The 21,543-nt window shown below is 44.8% G+C and overlaps 1 protein-coding gene across 1 annotated transcript; it reads left to right on the forward strand.

Annotated features, from left to right (window-relative positions):
- The first annotated feature begins 7,780 nt into the window (after nucleotides 1–7,780).
- Nucleotides 7,781–21,082, forward strand: TLR5 (toll like receptor 5). Its single transcript, XM_066611680.1, has 2 exons — nucleotides 7,781–7,799; nucleotides 17,857–21,082. Exon 2 carries the CDS (start codon nucleotides 17,866–17,868, stop codon nucleotides 20,470–20,472), a length of 2,607 nt encoding a protein of 868 aa, XP_066467777.1. The 5' UTR covers nucleotides 7,781–7,799; nucleotides 17,857–17,865; the 3' UTR covers nucleotides 20,473–21,082.
- The last annotated feature ends 461 nt before the right edge of the window (nucleotides 21,083–21,543 follow it).

The raw sequence follows: 21,543 nt of genomic DNA on the forward strand, positions 1-21,543 counted from the left end.
TGGTGTAACCCCATTAATTTTATCTATTTTGCTATAGAACAGTACAGGTCACCAAACAAATCAGTAACCAACAAAAGGCCAGTGGACAACCTGATGACACTCACATAGCTGAATAAGAATTCTAGTATTAGCTCTGATACATGGAAAGGAGAGCTGACTCTTATTAACACCTTATTGGTTCCCTGCTGTGTCATAACACCTCATTGGCTCTCAGGACAATCAGTCTTGGTCAGTTTTGAGTTAAGGAAATCCATTTTTTGTCACATAAGCAGTTGTTTTCCTTTTCTGGTTATTTGGCCAGAATTGATAGAATTTCAGATATTTCATTCTGAATTAAATTACCCATCGAATGATGTATAACATGGTGGTATTATTTAAAAAAACTGAGATTTTCATAATCTTGGCCAGTAGTGTTGTCACCCCAAGTGTGGCACCTGGTGTATTCCACACCTCACTAGTGATTCCACTGGTTAACAGACAGAGATGCCAAAGGATGTTAATTTTCCATTTTTTGCTGAGACGAGGTTTGCATTGTTTCAGGGCCCCCCAATGATTTCCCCACAAAGATTTCCTGGTTCAAACTTGAGGGAAAAGGCAGATGTGAGTCTGATAGGCAAACCCAGGAGGACATGGCTGTTTTCAGCCAGGGATGCAAGACAAGGGAGCCAAAGTTTTCCTGGGGCAAGGCTTTTTGAAGGTGGTTCAGTGGGTATTTGTGTTGTGGCTTGTGGTGGCTCTTAGAGGGAAAAGTGCAAGGAAGCGGGCAGGCAACAAGGCTATGATGGATGCAGACTGATACAGCAGTTCTGGGACCCTGCTTTTTATACATAAAATCAAGGTGAGGAAGCACTAAGGATGCGGCATTGTTACATGCCTGAATTGGCTAGCCAAGCAAAGTGCAACTGATCACATAATTTTCCAAAGCAAGGCAAGGCCTCTCATGAACTAGCCAGCTAAAGGGGGGCGGTGTGCTCCAATGAATGCAAGTTTGGCCTTTACTCCAAATGTCCGTGAAATCTGAGGCTTCCTTGCCATCAGCCCAAGCAAAACATGGAACTGGCCTGGGTCCCCTGCACCTGGCATGCACCCAGCACCCACATCTATAAATGTGTCAGGCAACACAAGCGAGGCCCATGCTTATCAGGGGGCCAACAGATGAGGCAACCCTTGAACCCTCCATGGGGGTGGTAGTGGTAGTGCCCAATGTGTCTTTGGAGATACATGGGGCACCCTAGCAGGCCCAGTTTGGACCTTTGCCCTAGGACCCCCAGGAACCTGGCATTAGTGCTGGCACAAGTCATTAACTGCTTATTGTTGCAGTATGTGAGAGACCAATCCAGTTAGAGCCTGTTGGAGTACAAGCTGGTCTGTGTATGTTTCCTAATTTTGTTTTATGAGCACTGGAGAGGAAGCTATGACTTAGGAAAAATCCCCTTGAGATTATATTTATCCCAATAAACTGAAACAATTGGTTTTACTCAGGGCCAGGCTCCAACCTAGATGTATCAAATGTTATGTGAGAATTAACAGTTGGAAGTCCAGTTTAATACAGGTTGTGGCAAAAACCAAAACAAAGCAAAACCATATCATCATTGTTTGCATATATGGTTTATTTCAGTAATGAACAATGATCCTTCAAAGACATGTTGAAATGACACACCCACTCCAAACCAAATGAGAATGGCAAAACAAATTGTTCAAAATATGAAATTATACCCATACACGCCATAAATGTATAGCACGAGGTGAATTTAGGTTTCATGTTTAAAACAAAAACACTGTGGTCCCATTTCAAAGATCCACGTGCATAGTAGCAGGTTGTGTGCAAAGACTGGCTCACTCACACCTGCCAAGCATATGACAGTCACCTTCTGCACTGAAGAAATGACCAGAGGTTGTATACTCTGTGTGCTCCTCTTCCCTGCTTTTTCTCCTTAAAAAGGCAGAAAAACGTGTCCCTGTTTTCCTCATTAGCCATGGAAGATACTGTTGTCACAACTGGAATGTTGCACTCGAAATAAAATGTGGGGTTTTATCATCTAGATAGTGGGGATGATAATGGACGCTTCATGCTGAGCCATTTCCATCCCATGTCTTGTGTTCTGTACACATCTGGCCTTCAGTTCTGGCCTTAAAAAGCCACTCTTAGCTAATTTGTTCAGTGTAGAAAGAGATGGAGGTTGGAAGCAGCTCACCTGGAATCTGCCAACTGTGGATCCAATCCTATCCAGGTTTTCAGTGCTGGTGCAGCCGTGCCAATGGCATTGCATCCTTTGCTGGGGAGGCAGTCACAGAGACCTCCTCAAGGCAAGGGAACATTTGTTCCCTTACCTTGGGGCTGCATTGCGGTTGCACCAGTGCTGGAAAGTTGGATAGGATTAGGCCCTGTGTCAATAAAGGAAAGACAAAGAAAAAAACAAAAGGCAAATGGGGGAAAGCTGGAAACAGGAGTGGCAGAACAAATGTGAAAATGGGAGAGAGTCATGAGCAAATGGATTTATTTGCCTTATGAATGAGGGTGTTAGATAATACTATTCATTTAAAAAAAAAAACAACAACAGACTAAGGCTACAATCCTAACCACACTTTCCTGAGTGTAAGCCCCATTGAACAAAATAGAACCTACTTCTGAGAAGACCTGGTTAGGATTGTGCCCTAAGAAGGCAATTTTTTTTTAACTAAGTCTGATTCTCTACTAAAGTCCCTTGAATTAAGTTTCAAAGGTAGCATCTGAGTGCTCCTGCTGTAAGAAAAGTCCCACAGCTCCACTTCTTCCCTCATTGACACACCTGTGTAGGAGACACAACATGAATAGTTGTAGAAAGTGAGGGTGTTTTGCATAGAGAAAACAGTAGAGGAAGCAGCTCCACTGTGGGACTGATGACAAGCAACAGGTTGTGCTTCTAGGCTGAATGTGAAGACATTTAACTTCCTTGAAGGATGACTGGGCAATGAATCAAGACTATGAGTTTTGCAAAAGGTTGGAGCACCTTCCTTCTGAAAGCAGCATTTTTTTTTGGGGGGGGGGGGGTTCATCTTTGAAAGGGAAATAACCAAGGAGGGCAAAATAATTTGTAAAATTATGAAGATCCTCAAGGGAATGAATACTAATGTTGATCTGTTTCATGATACTGGGACAGTCACCCATTGATTTGTAGTAGGTCAGAACAAGGAAAAGGAAGTTTGTCCCCAGTGCACAATTAACCTATGGAAAAAGACATTGCTCAACTGTAGCTGTCACTAGAGGTCAAGAGAATGAAAAGTTCTTAATAATTTATAGCCTCTGACTGGACATGTTATACATGCTATACCTGTGACCTTCACATTGAATAATTAACTATTCAACTCAGGCCTGGCTACCTTCTGACTCCTCCCAGAATTTTTCTTACAGTTTGCTTAAGGCCAACTGACAGCAGCAAAGTGGTGGAGAGGCACCCATCGCTGTTTGCCTACACTGCCTCTTCCTTTTTCTGACTGAAAAAAGGGGGGCAGAAAAGAAGAGCAAAGTCTAAAGGGGCGGAGAATACTGGAGAGTGGGAGAAGCAGAAGTTGGCACATCACTGAGTAAGAGGACAGCATTTGGTATTCTGTTTCAGGTGTCAGAGGTCTTTGGCTGGCTTTGGTTTCTCCCTACATATTTTTGCCAGGTTGGACCAACTTTTGGTGGAAGATATGGACTAACTGGCCCAGAACAAATGTGCATTACATTTGTGGGGAATCACACCAGTGAGCTGTCAGCCCATGTGAAATTTGAAACCACACATTCACTCCAATCTGGGGGTTTATCTGTGGAAAAAGCCAGGATAGGCCCTCCTCTGGGACTGTCAATAATCTTTTTGGCTGTTTTCCTGTGCTTGCACATATCCAGCAGCACCAAAAGAGGTTTCCCCCTGAGGGTTTACCCTTCTAGGGCACTAGATTTCTTGATTCTGCAAACTTTCCCTTGCAGACAGCCTAGGACACCAGGGTCCTTCTCTGAAGACTCCAAACCCAAAGCTATCAAACAACCACACAAGTTTTCCAATCATACATTCAAAATCGATGTGAAATGAGATTCCAAACTCATTGATTAAAAATTGAAAAGCGTATTTGCTTTATTCCATGGGGATAAATCTTAGACTCATGGATTTTGCATCCAAATGTGCAGGGTACCCATGGGGAATGCTGACTTCTCTATGGGTTCTTGCACATTTGTTATGGGCCTTATCCAGATAGGCTTTTCCCATTTGATATCTTCTTAGTCCTCCTAAGTTCCACATTACAACATGGAAGACAAACCCAGAAGTGGTGGGTTCCCCCACACCCACCACCAAGGGGGCCAAGGACCAACTCAAGGTTCTGGTGGTTGATGGGTCTGTTGTCACTTTGACATCCAATGTAGTGAAGCAGCACTATGCATGGCCTTGGAGGCTTCTGCTTTGGCTTTCTGAGCCTCTGCCACCAACTCAGTATTTGCTAAAAGAAGCAGGGTTGCTGAAATGTTATGCAGGGCCTTGGGCTGACTTTTTAAGTTGTCTCAGGAAAAGTCTTCATAAGCTTCTAAAAAGAGCTTCAAAATATCCACAAATATATCCATACAGTTGTCAAATAATAAAAAAGAACCAGGCAGCCCAAACCTAACCTGCCCTGGAGCAGGTAGGGAACTGCTTTCCCTTACCCCATGTCACACTGCAGCTGCCCCAATGGAGCTACTCGGATTTGCACCACCTCAAGAGGTGGTGCAGATCCGAGCAGCCCAGAGCTGGTCTGGGCTGCCTGTGAACAGGGATAGGATCCAGCATGCCAGATCCTGGCCCCGCCCTTGCTTACCTGCTGCCTGCCTACTCTCCTCCTGTCCTAAAACACCTCCCTCCTGCCCTCCCCACACCCTCCACAGACCCCCACTCTGGCCAAGCTCAGCTGACACTGACTCACCATTTAGGCTGGCTGAGTGGGTTCCACCTCAGCCTCCAGAGGTTGTCTGTGGACTGGCCTCCTTTTTCTTCTGGGGGTGCAAAAGTGCTTTACAGCACTTTTGCAACATTGGTGGCCCAGTGCAAGGGACTTGCATCGGCCCAAGGAGAGCTCTGGATTGCTCCCTAAGTGTTCACTTGCTAGTTTCCAATCTATATCATCCTGCCAAGTACTAAGACAAAGTACAAAGTACAATGAGGTGCAGGCATGTGGCAAAATATCTGAATAGGAAGTGATATGAGTATTACCAGGGTTAAACAGCTTGAGGATCCAATCCCATGCACAATAACAAGGGCAATAACCTTTGCACCTATAGCCACACCCCACTAGCTCTATACAACAACATCAACTTTAATTTTCTCTGTTAGTGTTTTCTTCTCCTATTTTGAAATGTCTTATTCTTCTTTTAAAGAACTAGTTCATTCATTCCAGATTCTTGGAGTGGATTATAACAGTGTAAATTACAAATGCATAAATACTGACAAATTAAAATAAAAATTCAGATAAATATAAAAGGTTTCTTAGGGCGCAATCCAAACTGTGTCCTATGCTGGCCGAAGTCCCTTGGGCCAGCCTAGGAGGGTCACAAACGTACTGTAAAGCACGTTTGCACCTCCTCAAGGGGAAGCCAGGCAGGCACTCCGAGAAGAGCTGGCCTGTGGAGGTTGACATAAGCCTCCTCGCCGGCTTCCCCTCAGCTGCTTGTGTCGGCCGCATGCGCCAACACAAGTGGAAAAGGTAGGCATGAGGGGTTAGGGAGGAGAAGGGAAGGAGGCGTTCCTGGGTGGGGGGAGGGCTGGCGATGGGCAGCCCTGGGGGTGGGTGGGTGGGGAGTGGGAGGCTGGGCTGGGATCCAGCAGTTATTCTGGATCCCAATCCCCTTTCCTGGGGAGAACGGAGTGGCATGAAGCCGCTCCGTTCTCCTCAGACTTGTGCCACCTCCAGAGGTGTTGCAAGTCCAAGGAGACCCATTGTGGCCAGTAGCCCTTACCCAGAGGTAAGGGGAAAAGTTTCCCCTTACCTCTGGCTGGGCTGCTTCTGGCCACAATCCTGCGTTGGATACAGCGCAAGCCTCCTGGCTTGCCTGTTCCAGCACAGGTTAGGATTGTGCCCTTAGGATGCTAGCTCATGCAAGTCCACTGTGTTTAATAAAATTTACTCCTAGGGAAATTTGCATAGGAATGCAGTCCTCATTTAACATGTCTCTTAGGTAGCTCTTGGGAAAGCTAGTGGCCTAGAATAGATCACAGCTTCCCAAACTTCCTCCATTCACAGCACCCTTAGTGTCTCCGTAATTTTTTCACAGTGCTCCAGGCCAAAAGAAATACCCAACAGCCATGTTGCCCTCAAAAATTTAAAATATCCAGCAACACCCCTGTGAGTTCACTTTAGTGTCATGAGGCACTGTAGTGCACAGTTCAGAAACTGCAGACCTAGACATTAACACTGTCCTCAGGCAAATGTCTCATTCTGCCTTCTTTTGAATCTGATGCTACTTTCAAGGTCCACTTCTTGGCCAAGATATCTTGAAAAAGGTTTTCAAAGCAGTACCTGAATGTGTCTGCTGTAGAAGTTCCAGCAAGGAAGACTGACTTGCCTAAACCCCTAAGGAAGTCTCACTAAGTTCAGAAGGATCTATTTCTAAGGAAGCAGGATTAGGCCTGTAGCCAGGCAACCCAATTCTATGAATGTTTGCTCAGAAGGAAGCCCTATTAAGGACAATAGGGTTTCTCCCCGAGAGCGTGCATTGGACTGTGGCTTAAGGAATCCAGCACCAGCCTTGTAGCCTGATCCTATGCAGATAGGATGCTTTTCTCCATTTGACCTTTTCACCATACAAGAGTTTGCTTTTTGGCTGGTGGAAGTGCACACAGGTACGTTTGTGTTTCCCCTCTCTGGATACTTTTTTTGCTTTGGCTGCTGCCGCTTTTAATCCTTTGATGCCATTGGCTTTCTTATGACTGTTGGCATGCCTGGCTTTTTTACTGCAGCGCATCCCGACAATAATATTTATTTTATTTTTTATTGATGTAGTTTATGAGTGTTGTAAGCTGCCTTGGGCACCCCATGGGGGGGGGGAAGGCAGGATAAAAATCTTTAGATAAAGGCCCTAACCTCCACAGAATCCACATTCCCGCAGTAGGGGGAGAGCGGCGGGGCTAAGGAAAGACACCTGCGCCCTGATCGAGCAAGAATGACCATCTTGGGGCCCAAACCGATCCCATTTTCCAGTGCGAGTGCACTGCATCCTGTGGCGGGGAGGCCTCCTCAAGGCATGGGCACGTTTGTTCCCTTGCCTTGGGGCTGGGGCGCTGGCGAGGACTGGGCCCTTGGTCTGGCTCTTCCCGGCCCTTTCCTTGGGGCAGCAGCGCCAGAGTCCAGACTGCCTCGCGAGCTGAACCCGCAAGGAGAAGTCAGTCCCACGTCAGCCGGGCTCCTTGGCTTGCCTCTTCGGGAGCCCGTCGCGCCAAGACAGCCTTCCTCGCGAGCGAGCAAGCCCAGGCTCGGCCGGACGGCGAGCGAGAGAGCGCAGGCTGCACACGACCCCCGTCCCCCGTCCCCGCAGGCTGAGCCAGAGGCGCCCTCCCCGCAGGCGCAGCGGACCGAGGAGGGCGGAGTTTCTGCCCTGCAACCTGCGGGTAGGAAGGGAAGGGGCAGCCCTCGAGACTCGAAAGCAGCAGCAGCAGCTGTGCCCAGAGGACGGCGCGTGCCTGGCTCGGCGCTGGGGGCGGAGCTGCTGCAGCCCCCGAGCGCCTTGCCCGCTCCCTCGGCTGAGCCGCGCAGTTGCCGCTGGGTCTCTGCCCCTCAGCGCAGGCAGGACCCCTCGCTGGCTGGCGCTGCCACAGGTATGCAGGCAGGCAGGGGCGTGGCGGGGGGCAGTGCATATCCTCCCTGGGCTCCCGCTGGCGGGCAGCTCTGCCCGGGTGCGGAGAAGAAGAGCGGCTTCGGCTGTGGAAGGGGCACCTCCAAGAAACCGCCTGCCCTTCAGGGGCCAGTGTGAAGTCCCGCAGCCCTTCTGAGCGTGCTCAGAGTGCGCTCCCCATTGAGAGTCTGCAGGGCCCCGCCCCCTTGGATGGCCCAGGCGCAGAGTGCCTCTGAGCATGTGCAGTTGCCTTTCTTCTGCAGGGGAGACCCCGAGAGGCTCTGTGAAGACCCTTGGCAATGTGATGGAGGGGTCCCGTCCCCACCCCACCCCACCTGGGGAAGGCTGCAGACATCTGGGGTTGGGCTGCCTGGTGGGAGGGTGTGACTTCCATGGGGCTTGAGCTGGGGGAAATCAACTACCAGGATGGGGAAAGCGGGTGAGGTGCTCAGGGTTTGCCAGATGTCCTTCACGAACAGTCCACTGAACAGCGGCATCATTGGCAAACTGGGCCTAGATGGTGGTTTGGCTGCCATTAAACACAAGCCTGAGAAAGTCACAACCTTTTGTTCTTTAGTGTTGGTTCAAATGCAGACTTCTGAGGCCGATTCTCAGCCTATCGACTAAAATCATGTGTAGTATCTGGGAGCTGTGGCAAGCACTGTCTGTATAAATTGGTGACATGATGACCAACTGCAGAAACCCTACTCAGGTCCTTTACCAGAGTAGAGAAGAGAGAGAAATCATCTCTCTCTTTAGTAGCTCTTTCTGTTTATAATTCTGAGACCATTCATGTTGGTATCCTAACCCACCTGTGAAAGTGATCATCTTTATAACTTTGAGGTTCTTTTGTTGTTTTCTTTTCCTGGAGGGAAGATTCCCCATGGCAGCTGCCTGCTCTGGCAGAGGCGTTGCACTCAATCTCATAGATCCCTTCCAGCTCTGATCCTATGGCATGATTCATCAGAGTGACAAAATAATGGGCACACTGTCCTCCCTCAGTCATCACCGTTTTAATTAGACTGAGTAATAATTTTTATCTATGTCATGTTTGTCCTGAACATTCAGTGCCCTTCACGTGCCTTATTGCAAAATCAGCCCTGTTTCTCATAAATGGTCTGCTAACAATTGGTCTGCTAGTGTGCCTGGGAAGAACAGTTCTTGGTGCAAGTTGTCATGCTGGGAACAGTGATGGATGTGACGCTGCTATTGCTGAGCCAGTACACTAGTGGTCTAGCCCAGTATTGTCTACTTCAGTGGTTCTCACACAATTAGTACCAGGACCCACTTTTTAGAATGAGAATCTGTTCAGGACCCACCAGAAGTGATGTCATGACCAGAAGTGACATCATCAAGCAGGAAAATTTTTAACAATCCTAGGCTGCAACCCTACTCACACTTATCCAGGAGTAAGTTCCATTTACTATCATTGTTAAAAGAATATACATAGCAGCTTGCTAAAAAAGTACAGGTCTGTAAAATTTCCCCAAATGCAGTTACATATCATGGTGGCATCAAGTCTAATACATTAAAAATAAAATATTGAAATGAATGGGGACCCACCTGAAATTGGCTCATGACCCACCTAGTGGGTCCCGACCCACTGTTTGAGAAACACTGGTCTGCTGTGACTTGGCAGCAGTTGCCTCAGCTGTCAGCCTGAGGGCTTTCTTACTACTACCTCTTAGGACTAAAATGTGGGATATTCTGTGTGCAAAACATGTGTTGTGCTACTGAGCTATGACCCACTGAAATTCTTCATAGTGTGGCAGACATCTGTTGGGTATGTATGGCTTAATGTCAGGGAAGTAGCTGAGGTGGATTTTGAATGGGGTAAACTGTCAGATGGAAAAGATAAAGAAGCAAACCAGTCTCCTATTGCAAAATGCAGCTTCTGCACTTGCTTTAGGTAAAAACCACATCATGTGACTAAATGTCATGTGCAGATTGGACCTGATTCTATTTGTTTGTGTTATAAAAACTGTTATTGGTGAAGCTTATTACATTGGTTAGAAGTAACAGGATAAATTAATTTGAAAAACGAAGCTCCAGATCCCTTTTAATCTATTCTGATGTTTATCATTCTCTTCTAAATATTTCTGATGTTTACTTGGAGGTGATTGGTTTTTATAGTTCTGTAGCTCTTATCATTCTGTCATTATCATTGGAAGATGGCCAGTGGTCAAACAAATAAAAGCCTTACCATTACCTGTGTGCAAGCACCATTTCCATTCTGGAAGAACTGTAAGGCGTACTTTGTGATCTGTGGAAGCAATGTGACCAAAACATTGTGTGTGCTGCTGAAAGTAAACAGAATTTCTGCTGCCCTGATTATCATCACATTTAATTCTTTCTCATCTGCTGGCTTCCAAGGATGTGATGACTCACATATTTTCCTTGGGAGCATGCCTAGCCATCCTTTTTGTTTGTTTCCTTTCTTGAGACTTGGAAATATTCTGTACACCTTTGATACATTTGTGCACTCGTTACTAAAAGGTCCAGTTTTAAATTTTGGTTTTTGGGAGGAAGAAGGAAGGTCGTAGAAAGCACCTTAGCATAGGTATATTGTAGATTTTGACACCCACATGTCAAGCTGGCTCCAACAAACGTGGTCCTCCTGGGCAATGGGGGAAGGACTCTCTGACAAATGGAAAACATCCGCTACTGGATGGCAGTTGCATAATCCAGGAATATATTTGCAGTTGCACAGTCCAGAGAAAATAAGGAGTCTCTTGCAAAAACCTACCCAGAAGGAAAGCAAAACCACTTCTCCTTTTATTCACAGCTTGGGGAGGAGTAACTTCTATCTCTCAGCAGCATGCAATGTGTTTGGTCCATTTGTCTGTGCACGTGCAGACTGATTTTCATCACGTTAGTCCTTACAGGATTTGAGTGCCAAGATACAGCACAGTTCTTTGCTTTCCTGCTTGTCTTGCTATGCCTTCTCAGCATTAGGACAGCAAATCAGCAGGAAGGCTGCTCTCAGAATGTTTGAGTAGATTTAATACTTAGTATTCCTCCTTTTCACCCTGATGTTGCAATCCCTCCCTTCCCCCTCGCCTGCTTCCATTCTGGATGTTCACACCAGATAAAATGCGTAAAAGCAAAGCAAGTGGGTAAAAGGTCTTTGTAGAACATCAAATTTAACTGAGTTGCAAGAGTTTTCTTGCGCATGGAATCATGTGAACTTTTCAGAGTTGCTATGTGAAAACTGGGCTCTGTGCAGTAAAGTGTCCCACCTCAAAAAAGGAGAAAGCACCCAGATTTTACGACAGCTCCTTCTGTTTTGTCTTCTCAAGACTGATTTTTTAAAAGGAGGAACCTCCAAAGAAACTGCTTGGGGAGGAGGCTGGAAATTGGAAGTGGGCAACGTTTCTGGAGGGAGAGACTGCTTGTTGGCCCTTTTTAGCCCTGGTGATTAAAAACATTCTTATTGGACTGTGGTGTTGCACAAATAAAGCTCTGTGTCTCAGTAGGTGCAAACAGTGAAGAACCCAACTATGGCAAGAGAACTGAAGAGTTAAGGGAGGGGGAAAACGGCATTTGAATTGTGAAGAGCTTTTGGATGAGAATTGGGAAGAGTCAGTGTTGCATTTTAATGTATTAGGGACTCAGGCTTGTGAAGGAGCATTGGCTTCTCTTCTGTGACCCTATAACTCTGAATGGCGAGAGACCGACTGCACTTGCTCAGTGGAAAGCGAATACCTTGGGGCCAAAATGGAATACACAGGAGATTTCTTTTGGCCCAAACCTATCTCCCCACTGGCAGAGCATGCACTGTTGCAAATGTGCCATTAAGCGCTTTGTGACAGCATGAAGGCCAGATACATTGGCTGGAGCCTTCCCACTGGTGCTGGCAGCCTCATGGATGCCCACAGGAGCAGGTAAGGAGCAGCACAAGGGTGGGGGTGAGGGGAGGGAAAAGAAGGTGGAATGGGGCAGGGATGGAAGGATTGTGCCTGGGAAGGGATCAGCGGCCCCAATACGTGCCATATCCTATCACCCTTCCTGACACAGATTGGACATGTACCTGTGATATCGCTGACGCAGATCGAGATTGACCTATTGTGGCTGCTGGGGACAAATGTCCCCTTACCCCAAGGAGACCTCCAGCAGCCAATATTCCCCTGTGGGATGCAGCAGAGCCAGTGCTGGGACCACTGCATTGTCGTGTGGGAATTTAGTTAGGACTGGGCTGTGTCTTACATATAATGAGGTTCAAAACACAACCCTGGCTAAAAATAACCAAAGCCCTTGCCTTACCGAGCCTTTTAAACTGGGCTTTCTCATCAACTGCAATTTTTATCTTTCTCCTTTTCATAGCTGAAATATGAACACTCTGTTTAGTTTGTTCACACAATTTAGCGATAGTGCAGTTTGTTGGCTAGTTGGTCAAGTATTCTTGTGTCATTGTGATCAAAACCACAACATTAACCAAATGCAGAATTCTTATTGGGTACCATTCTCTTTGGGAAGCTGCAAGTGGCACAGATATTTTTGAGCTGCCAAATAGCAATTAATAATAATAATAAACTTTATTTATATCCCGCCCTTCTCCCCAAAGGGACCCAGGGCAGCTTACAACATATTAAAAACAGATTAAAAACATAATTTAACCGCAAATAAAAACATATTAAAACACATTAATAAATACCCATAAAAACAGTAGTCAGATAAAAAGTCAGATAAAAAGAGCAAAACGCAGCAAATCATAGAGGAATCAGGCCTGTAAAAATACTAAAAGATATAGAAAAGCTGTTAAAAAAGGCCATGAACTCAGAAGTCTTGTTTAAACAAAAAGGTCTTCAGGTCTCGCCGAAAAGTCTCAAGAGAGGGAGCCATTCTCAAATCAAGGGGAAGGGAGTTCCATAATGTTGGTGCCACTACTGAGAAGGCCCTATTTCTTGCCGCTGCCCCACGTACCTCCTTAGGCGGCGGCACTTGTAAAAAGGCCTTCTCTGATGACCTAAGAGGACGAGCCGGATTGTACGGAAGTAGGCGATCTCTGAGATACCCTGGGCCAGAGCAGTATAGGGCTTTAAAGGTCAAAACCAGCACCTTGAATTGGGCCCGAAAACGAATGGGCAGCCAATGCAGCCCCCGGAGAAGTTAACTGAACACGATTCAATCACAAGCGCCCTATTGAACCATTAAGCATGCCAGAATTAGTCATGCTTTGAGTGACAAGGCGCTTGACTGCTATGTTTGTGCTCCAAACAGAGGGCTAATAAGTTAACAAAGTACATACATTGTGAAACTGTTAATTTAAGTTGCAATAGAAAGCGTCTTTGAAATGCGCTTGGATAAACAACCCAAAATTACAGTAAAAAGACACTCAGTGGTGTTTGCCTGTGATATGAAGACGAGTTCAGAAACAGATAAGATTTTTATGGCATGACAGTGCCTTTTTGTCAAGAAAGCCACAAATGGAAAGGTGGCAGTTTAGTGGCAGAGAAATGGTTTGTCCTGTGGAATCATCATCTGATATGACTGCTTCATGAAAGTTTGGTCCTATTAATACCATTACATCAGTGGTTCTCGCATTTTAAGCATCAGGGCCCACTTTTAGAATGAGAATCTGTCAGGACTCACCAGAAGTGATGTCATGACCAGAAGTGACATCATCAAGTAGAAAAAATTTTAACACTCCTAGGCTGCAATTCTACCCATACATACCCAGCAGTAAACCCCATTGGCTATCATTGTTAAAAGCATATACATAGTAGTCTGTTAAAAGTACAGATCTGTAACATTTCCCCAAATGCAGTCACATAGCATGGGAGCATCAAGTCTAAAATATTAAAAATAAAATATTGACATGAATGGGGATCCACCTGAAATTGGCTTGCAACCCACCCAGTGGGTCCCAACCCACAGTTTGAAAAACACTGCCTTACATCATTGAAAGCTTTAGATGGGCCCATAACTTGAAAGCCCATCATTGAAAGCTTTAGATGGGCCCATAACTTTATTCAAAGGAAAATGAAAGCGGTTTCATAGTGGTGTACCTAAGGTCGACATGACAGATTATGCATATTGTAGTCAGTGCAGGCACTCTTATGACCTCCCTTATTCCTTCTACTTTTGGAGTTGACCACACAGTGTTGAATTTGCATGCTAATCATCCACTTTGGCTGAGACCAGAGTTTGCAAGCGGTGTTAGGAGTCACCTTGCATACTCTGGTTAGCTCAGAAAAAGAGTGGGAAGCACTCAAGAGTTCTGCATATATCAATTTGATTCAGCAATAAGTTATTTGTGGTTTCTTCCCTTTTCCCAAGTCCTCTACGTGCATCATAGTACTTGGGGGGGGGGATAGGCAGAACTGATTTCCTCATAAGCTGAGGGTGATGTAGGAGACCTCTTCCCCTGTTTCCTGCCATTCATGGGGGAAATCTGAGGTGAACAATGTGTTGCTGACCTTTGTCTAGAAGGTGTGGGACAGCTGCTACTAGTGTGCAGATCTGAGGAGCCCTAGGCAAGGGGGGGGCAGAGGGAATGGAAGCACATGAACCTAGTAGGTGATCTGATCTCCTTGCCGTGGATAGAAAAGTGGAAATGTGTCTGCATTTTCCTTTGTTTCCTTTCATAACATCGTTTTCTGTTCTGTTTTTTTCGTGTGAAAAGCAGATAATGAAATGTGATTTGACTTGCTAGGTTCATTTCTCATCCCTTGTCTCTAGATCTCCTGTTGTCCAGATTGGCTGTGAACCAGACAGCCTGCTTTTTATTTTGCCATAAAGTCAACTGTTAACTGAAATGTGCACTGCTTCAAAAGACAGCAATGGTCTCTGGTAATAATGGGGGGGGAAAATAACATTTGTTCAGCAGAAAGATTGCTTTTTTGAGGCTATGTAAGATGATGGCAGGCTAGACTGTTAACGTGGCCATTATCAATAATGCATGAGACTGACCTGTTTGCTAATTTTGGGGATGGAGTGGCTTGCAGAGATTTGGTCACACAGCTGCTTACACTTTGTATAAACATAATTATGCTGAAGGATTCATAATTTCCTTCTCTGGATTCCAGCCAGTTATTTCACCTATAATCGTGGTGATCTTTCTGTTGCAGAACTGACTGCTCTGCTGTTTGGAATGTTTAGTGTCTGTGCAGGAAGATCTCATGCTCTTTATGTGATCTAGCCTTGTTGTGGAAGCTGATTTCTTTAGGTTTATTCCTAATGACATTAGGATGTGGCTTTATTGTTTAAAGCCACATGGGCACAGCCAATTGCAGTGGATTTTCCTCCAGAATTGAACCAGAGAGAAAGACCAACATGAGGGGCCCACCTATTTACTTCTGAGTCTTACCATTATGATTGAGCCAGGGGGTGAAGCCACAGCATATCAGAGTTAGAGTTAGAACAGACAAAAAAAAATATTTCTTTACTCAGCGTGTGGCTGGTCTGTGGAACTCCTTGCCACAGGATGTGGTGATGGCGTCTGGCCTGGACACCTTTAAAAGGGGATTGGACAAGTTTCTGGAGAAAAAATCCATTTCGGGTTACAAGCCATGAGGTGTATGTGCAACCTCCTGATTTTAGAAATGGGCTATGTCAGAATGCCAGATGCAAGGGAGGCACCAGGATGCAGGTCTCTTGGTATGTGGTGTGCTCCCTGGGGCATTTGGTGGGCCGCTGTGAGATACAGGAAGCTGGACTAGATGGGCCTATGGCCTGATCCAGTGGGGCTGTTCTTATGTTCTTGTTCATGGGTATTTAACAGCTCAATCCTGTGTATGTCTACTTGGAAGAAAGTCCCATTGTATTTGGTGGAACTTCTTTCCAGGAAAGTGCAGGCATCTGACCCCCAGGCTGGGGTTTGGAGACTCTAGAACTGCATATGGCCTACAGTACTTTACTGAGGAGCTACAAATAATCTCTGTGCTGTAAAACAGTATTATATGGATCCTATTGTTAGATTTAAACCCTGCCTTACATGTGTAATTAGGGTAGATAGCTCCTTGCAAAGCAGTACTTTGTAAAAGCACTTGCAAGGTAAAACTCCTCTTACAAGAAATCCTGGCTTATCTGTGACCACTATGGGTAGGTTTCACAAAACATCTATGACCTGTAAGGGCAGGTTTCACAAACCATCTGAACACTTTTCCTCCTCTGTGTTAGTGCAGGCATTTGAGCGCTAGCAAGCCCCAGGCATCCCCAGCTGCTGTGCAACAGCACTGCTGCAGTTGGTTGACAGAAACTCCTGGCCAAGAAATAGGGTGTGATGTTCTGGTGACTGTTTGTCAGACTTGTGTCTGCACCCCCCCAGTCTTGGCTCCTTTGCTGATTGTGGCATGGGAACTAAGCTGTTCAGTCACTGCACCCTGGAATGACTTGGGGTTGCACTGGTTGGGAGGTGGTTGTGTGTAGTCGTCATCGTCCCCCATCGCTGTGCAGGTCAGCAGTATTTTGGAAACTGAATCACCAGGGCCAGCACTTCCATAAGTCCAACTGAAGCATTTACCTCTGGCAGAAGATTGACAGTAGGTGGCCACCTCTGCCCACCTGCTTGCCTGCTGATCTTCCTTCCTCCCCGCCACTCCCCAGACTGGAAAAGGAAGAGGGGACAAGAGGATAGTGGTGGACTAGAACAGGGGGCTCCAAACTTTTCAGCCAGAGGGCCGCATCAAATATCTGACATGGTGTTGAGAAAATGAATAAATTTTAAAGATAAATTTAAAAATATAAATAAATAAATTTTGAAGCTAAAACTTAAATACATTAGAGACAGAACTTCGATGAATGAATAAACAAATGAATTGGCTCAAAGTTCCAGGATTTCTCCAAGCACTAACACACGCCACAGAAATAAACCACACACTCAAATGGACTCCCATTCCCCAACCACAAGCAGCTTGCTTACACTATAGGAATAAATACCTCAGAACCAGCAGATCACATGAAAGTCCTGGGTGTGTTCTGAAGGCCAGGGAGCCCCCTCCCCCAACCCTCAAAGCCTTATATTTATCGTGGTTCTCTTAGCTTTACTTTTCATCATGAGTTCTGTAGGGTGCAGAATCCGGTTATCAAAGCCAAGGGAAGAAACTAATATTCCCCTTTTTGGATCCTCTGTTGTTAGGCAAATATGGTTGAGGGGCAACATGAAACCTGATGTGGTATTGGCATCACCACAGATGCTGTAGCAATGTCTCCTTGAGATATCTTTAAATGTAGATTCGTGCAAAGACTTTGGGAATTTATTCATTTCATTAGTAAACCTGCATTTCTCCAATAAGAAACTAGGACAGTATACACAGCGGCCATCTGTATATACACAGGGCCCTGTGTGGCACAATGCTACAGTCCAGAATGATTTGTAGAATGAGAGACCATGACTGGCCAAAAGATATCTAGGGGTTTTATGACTGAGGTACGGGTTTGAGTCATGCAGTCTTTATTGACTGCTGGACATGGTGGTTAAGTTGAAGCATTTTCTGAAAATTCTGATTACACCGGCCAACACACATTTTGCTTCCTTAATCGTTACACCAATTCCTGGGTATATTTGGGGTGCAGATTCCAAAAATGCCATCCGTTTTGCCTTATCACGTCTAGTTTTGGTGACACTGCATAGCCTCTTTAGTGAATGGTTCAAGCAGCTTCCTCATGAGGTAGCCTACACCATGACTTCTTCATGAGGAAGCTGCTTGAACCATTTACTAATGAGGCTATACTATATCTTCAAAACTAGATGTGATATGGCAAAACAGATGCCATTTTTTGAATCTGCACCCTAAATTCATATCAAACCACCATAAAGTTTGGGGAAAAACTTTTCTGACCCTCAGTTTTGTAGGCCTGTGTTAGGAGGACAAGCTGGGAATGACTATTGCTTTCATACCGTGAGTGTGACCTTCCAGAGGTATCTGGATGGCTACTGTTAGGATGAGGATATTGAACAAGATGGGTGTTGATCTGTTGCAGCAAAGCAATACATCTGTGCTTATGTTTAACTCAGGTCTCCTTAAGCTAAGTGGGAAATGCATGACAACCAATTTTATTCTCCTTGTTTTTCAATGTTCTTTTCTTCCCTTCCCCAGGGCAAAGGCATGATGCTGAATCATCACCTTATATTTCTCATTGGAATATCGCTAATGTGCAGAAAAACACTTGCCTTTCCTAAATGTTCAGTGGTAGGTTGGTCGGCCATCTATGACTGGTGCAATCTCACTCGGGTTCCGCCTGTGCCTGAAAATATTACTCTACTTTCCCTCAATTTCAATTTCATTCAGGATGTGAATGCTACCTCTTTTCCACTGCTCATGAGATTAACCTTTTTGTCACTTGGAGCACAGAAGGCCATTCCTGTGACCATACGAAATGAAGCTTTTAGAAACTTGCCAAATCTTCAACACCTGGATTTGGGTGACAATAAAATGCTTCAGTTGGAGCCAGATGCCTTTGTGGGCCTATCTGCCTTGGGTATACTTCGGCTATATGGAAATGGACTTGACGAGTCCATTCTGGAAGAGGGTTACCTTCGAGATTCAGTCTCCCTGGAATATCTGGATCTGGCTTACAATAAGATCACTAGGCTTCGTCCTCACCCTTCATTTGACAGCATGACATTCTTGCAAATCCTGGACTTGAAACTAAACCGTATTGAGGTCATATGTGAAGGAGATCTCAATAGCTTTCAGGGAAAAGCTATCATACTGTTCATTCTTAATTCTAATAGGTTGTATACAAATGGAAATTCTATGGACTGGGCAACCTGTGGAAACCCTTTAAAAAATATTTTCATAGACACGTTGGATGTTGGTGGTAATGGCTGGGATGTAGCTACAACCCAGAAATTCTGTACAGCTATTCAGGGTTCTCCACTTGTGGGTTTGAAGCTCTCATATCATGGCATGGGCAGCTCATTTGGCCATAATAATCTTAGAGATCCAGACAATGGTACATTTGCAGGTCTGGCTAGGAGTGGCCTTCGCTTGCTTGATATTTCAAATGGCCATATATTTTCCCTTAATCCATATGTATTTCAATATCTAACTGTCTTGGAATTGCTTAATCTTCACAAAAATAAGATAAATCAGATTCAAAAAGAAGCATTTTTTGGTCTTGGAAACTTGCAGCGCTTAAATCTATCCAACAATCTACTGGGTGAACTCTATGATTACTCTTTCAAAGGTCTTCATAATGTGCTTGAGATAAATCTGCAATATAATCATATTGGGGTAATTGATAGAGCTCCATTCAAACATTTACCAAAGCTTCAAACACTGGATCTCAGGGATAATGCACTGAGTACTATTGAATCACTTCCATATATGAATTACGTCTTTTTAGGTGACAACCGGCTAACCTCTACAGGTACCCACAAAATAATGGCTATAAATGCTTCATTCCTTGACTTGAAAGGAAACAGATTGAGCAATCTGCGTGATCTCTATGAATTTCTTCAAATTCCAGATTTGCAGTATCTCATTTTGCGGTATAATCGTTTAGCTTATTGTGAAGAATGTAATAAATCATGCAGTGATGTGGCAGAAAACAGTCAGTTAACCTATTTGGATCTTGGGGATAATATGTTAAGGCTTGTATGGGAAAGCAGTTCATGCTTGGATGTGTTCAAGGGGCTCTCCAAGCTTCACACTCTCCATCTGAATAACAACTACCTTAGTTTCCTTCCAGAGGGTATCTTTGATGGTCTAGTTTCATTGTACAGGCTTAACCTGGCATACAACCAGTTGACTTACATTTATCACAGAGTCTTCCCTAGGAACCTGAGGAGACTTGAATTATCACATAACCACCTACTTTATCCAAATTCTGAGCTCTTTGCAACACTAGACTTTCTTGATATTACATATAATAAATTTTACTGCGATTGTCATTTAATCAGCCGAATTGCGCAGCTAAACCACACAAACCTCACCTTAGCTGGATCACCAGAGGACATGTTTTGTTTTGGACCTCCTGAACTTGCTGGTGTTCCCCTTTATGAACTTCCTATAGATGACTGTTCTGAAGACAAGGTCTTGGAGCCTCTGCAGTTGTCACTCTTCATCTTTACCTGTGTCACTCTGATAGTGTTCCTGCTGGTAGTGATTGTTTTTGCTCGCTTTAGGGGGACTTGTTTTGTCTTGTATAGGACTGTAATAAGAACATTCTTGAAGGAACGTCAGCCAGAGTCTGATAGAAAGACATGTAAATATGATGCCTACCTCTGTTATAGCAACAGGGACTTTGAGTGGGTCCAAAATTCCTTGATAAAGCACTTGGACTCCCAGTATTCTGACAAAAACAGATTTACTCTCTGCTTTGAAGCTCGAGATTTCCTGCCAGGGGAGGATCACATTGTCAACATTCGTGATGCCATTTGGAATAGTAGGAAAACAATTTGCATTGTGACAAAACAATTTCTCAAAGATGGTTGGTGTGTTGAAGCATTTAATTTTGCTCAGAGCCGGTATTTTTGTGACCTGAAGGATATCCTCATTATGGTGGTGGCTGGATCACTTTCTCAGTATCAGCTGATGAAATACAATCCGGTCAGAGTCTATTTGCAAAGGGGCCAGTACTACAGGTGGCCTGAAGAAAATCAAGATGTGGAGTGGTTTTTACACATGCTTTCTCACCAAATACTCAAGGAGGAGGTGAAGAAGAAGATATCTGCAACATTAGAATTGCAAAATGTAGCCATCACATAATTGGGAGGATGGCTGCCGTTTCAGAGGCATAAAATGTTAATAAATTCTTCTAAAAATGTGCCAGTTCTGAAAACATTTTGATCCTTAATATCTCTACATGACATTGCTGAATAAGTTCACTGCCAAGTGAAAGGTTACCCAATTGAATCCTGCCCTATTGCTTATACTTTTCCAGAGGGGCCTTGCATATGAAAGGGTTTCTGCAGCTTTATGTTGGTGAAAAATATATAAATTCTTGTTGACTTCAGGATTCTGAATTGTTGGTGTGCTTAGGCAAAGAAAAATCCCATTACTCTGACTTTGAAACCTGTTACCAATGTGATTGCCAATTTTCTAGTTTTTTTTGTTTCAGAGATAAGATTGAATTTATGATGTTGCTTTCCACTGAGCCATACCATTGATCCATCTTAGTATTGTCTGCAAGGACTGCCAGGGGCTCACCAGGTTTTTAGGAAAAGGCTTTTCCAGTCTTTCCTGAAGATGCCAAAGAATGGACCCAGGACTCTCAACATGCAAAGCAAGTGATCTACCACTGAGCTATGGCTCCTCTTCACTGAGGATAAAATAGCCCATTTACCATGGGATGGCTAAATCTTCCGGTGCACCTTTTCCGACAGTGGAGCTGGCTGCTTCTGCTCACGCTTATGACAACCTTATGAGAAACCTAGCACGGGTAGGTTTCTCAAGCACAATTTCCTGATTCACCAAATGACAATAATGGTTGTCTGCCAACTACTGCAAGAGCAGAGAGGGTTTGGGGCTTTGGGGGGTATGAAGCCCAAATTCTGCATCCCCTGCTTTGTTCGGTTCATAATATGAAGTTGGTTGAAACATAGTGATTGTTGCTGAATTTCAAACTACCTCAGAGTTTGAAGGTGTGTATGGAAAGGGATTATCCAGACAGCTGCATTGGGCTCCAAGTTATTACCAGGCATGTGCCTGAAGGAATGTAAATGTTTAGTGTTCAGGATAGAAGTTTTAAGTCTGCTGCTTAATTTGAAGTCCCTAAATCCACTCATTTTCAACATGTAGAAGTGCAATCCTATGCATGTCTGCTCAGAAGTAAACCCC

The sequence above is a fragment of the Tiliqua scincoides genome, chromosome 1, assembly GCF_035046505.1.
Source record: "Tiliqua scincoides isolate rTilSci1 chromosome 1, rTilSci1.hap2, whole genome shotgun sequence".
In the NCBI taxonomy this organism is placed as follows: Eukaryota; Metazoa; Chordata; class Lepidosauria; order Squamata; family Scincidae; genus Tiliqua; species Tiliqua scincoides.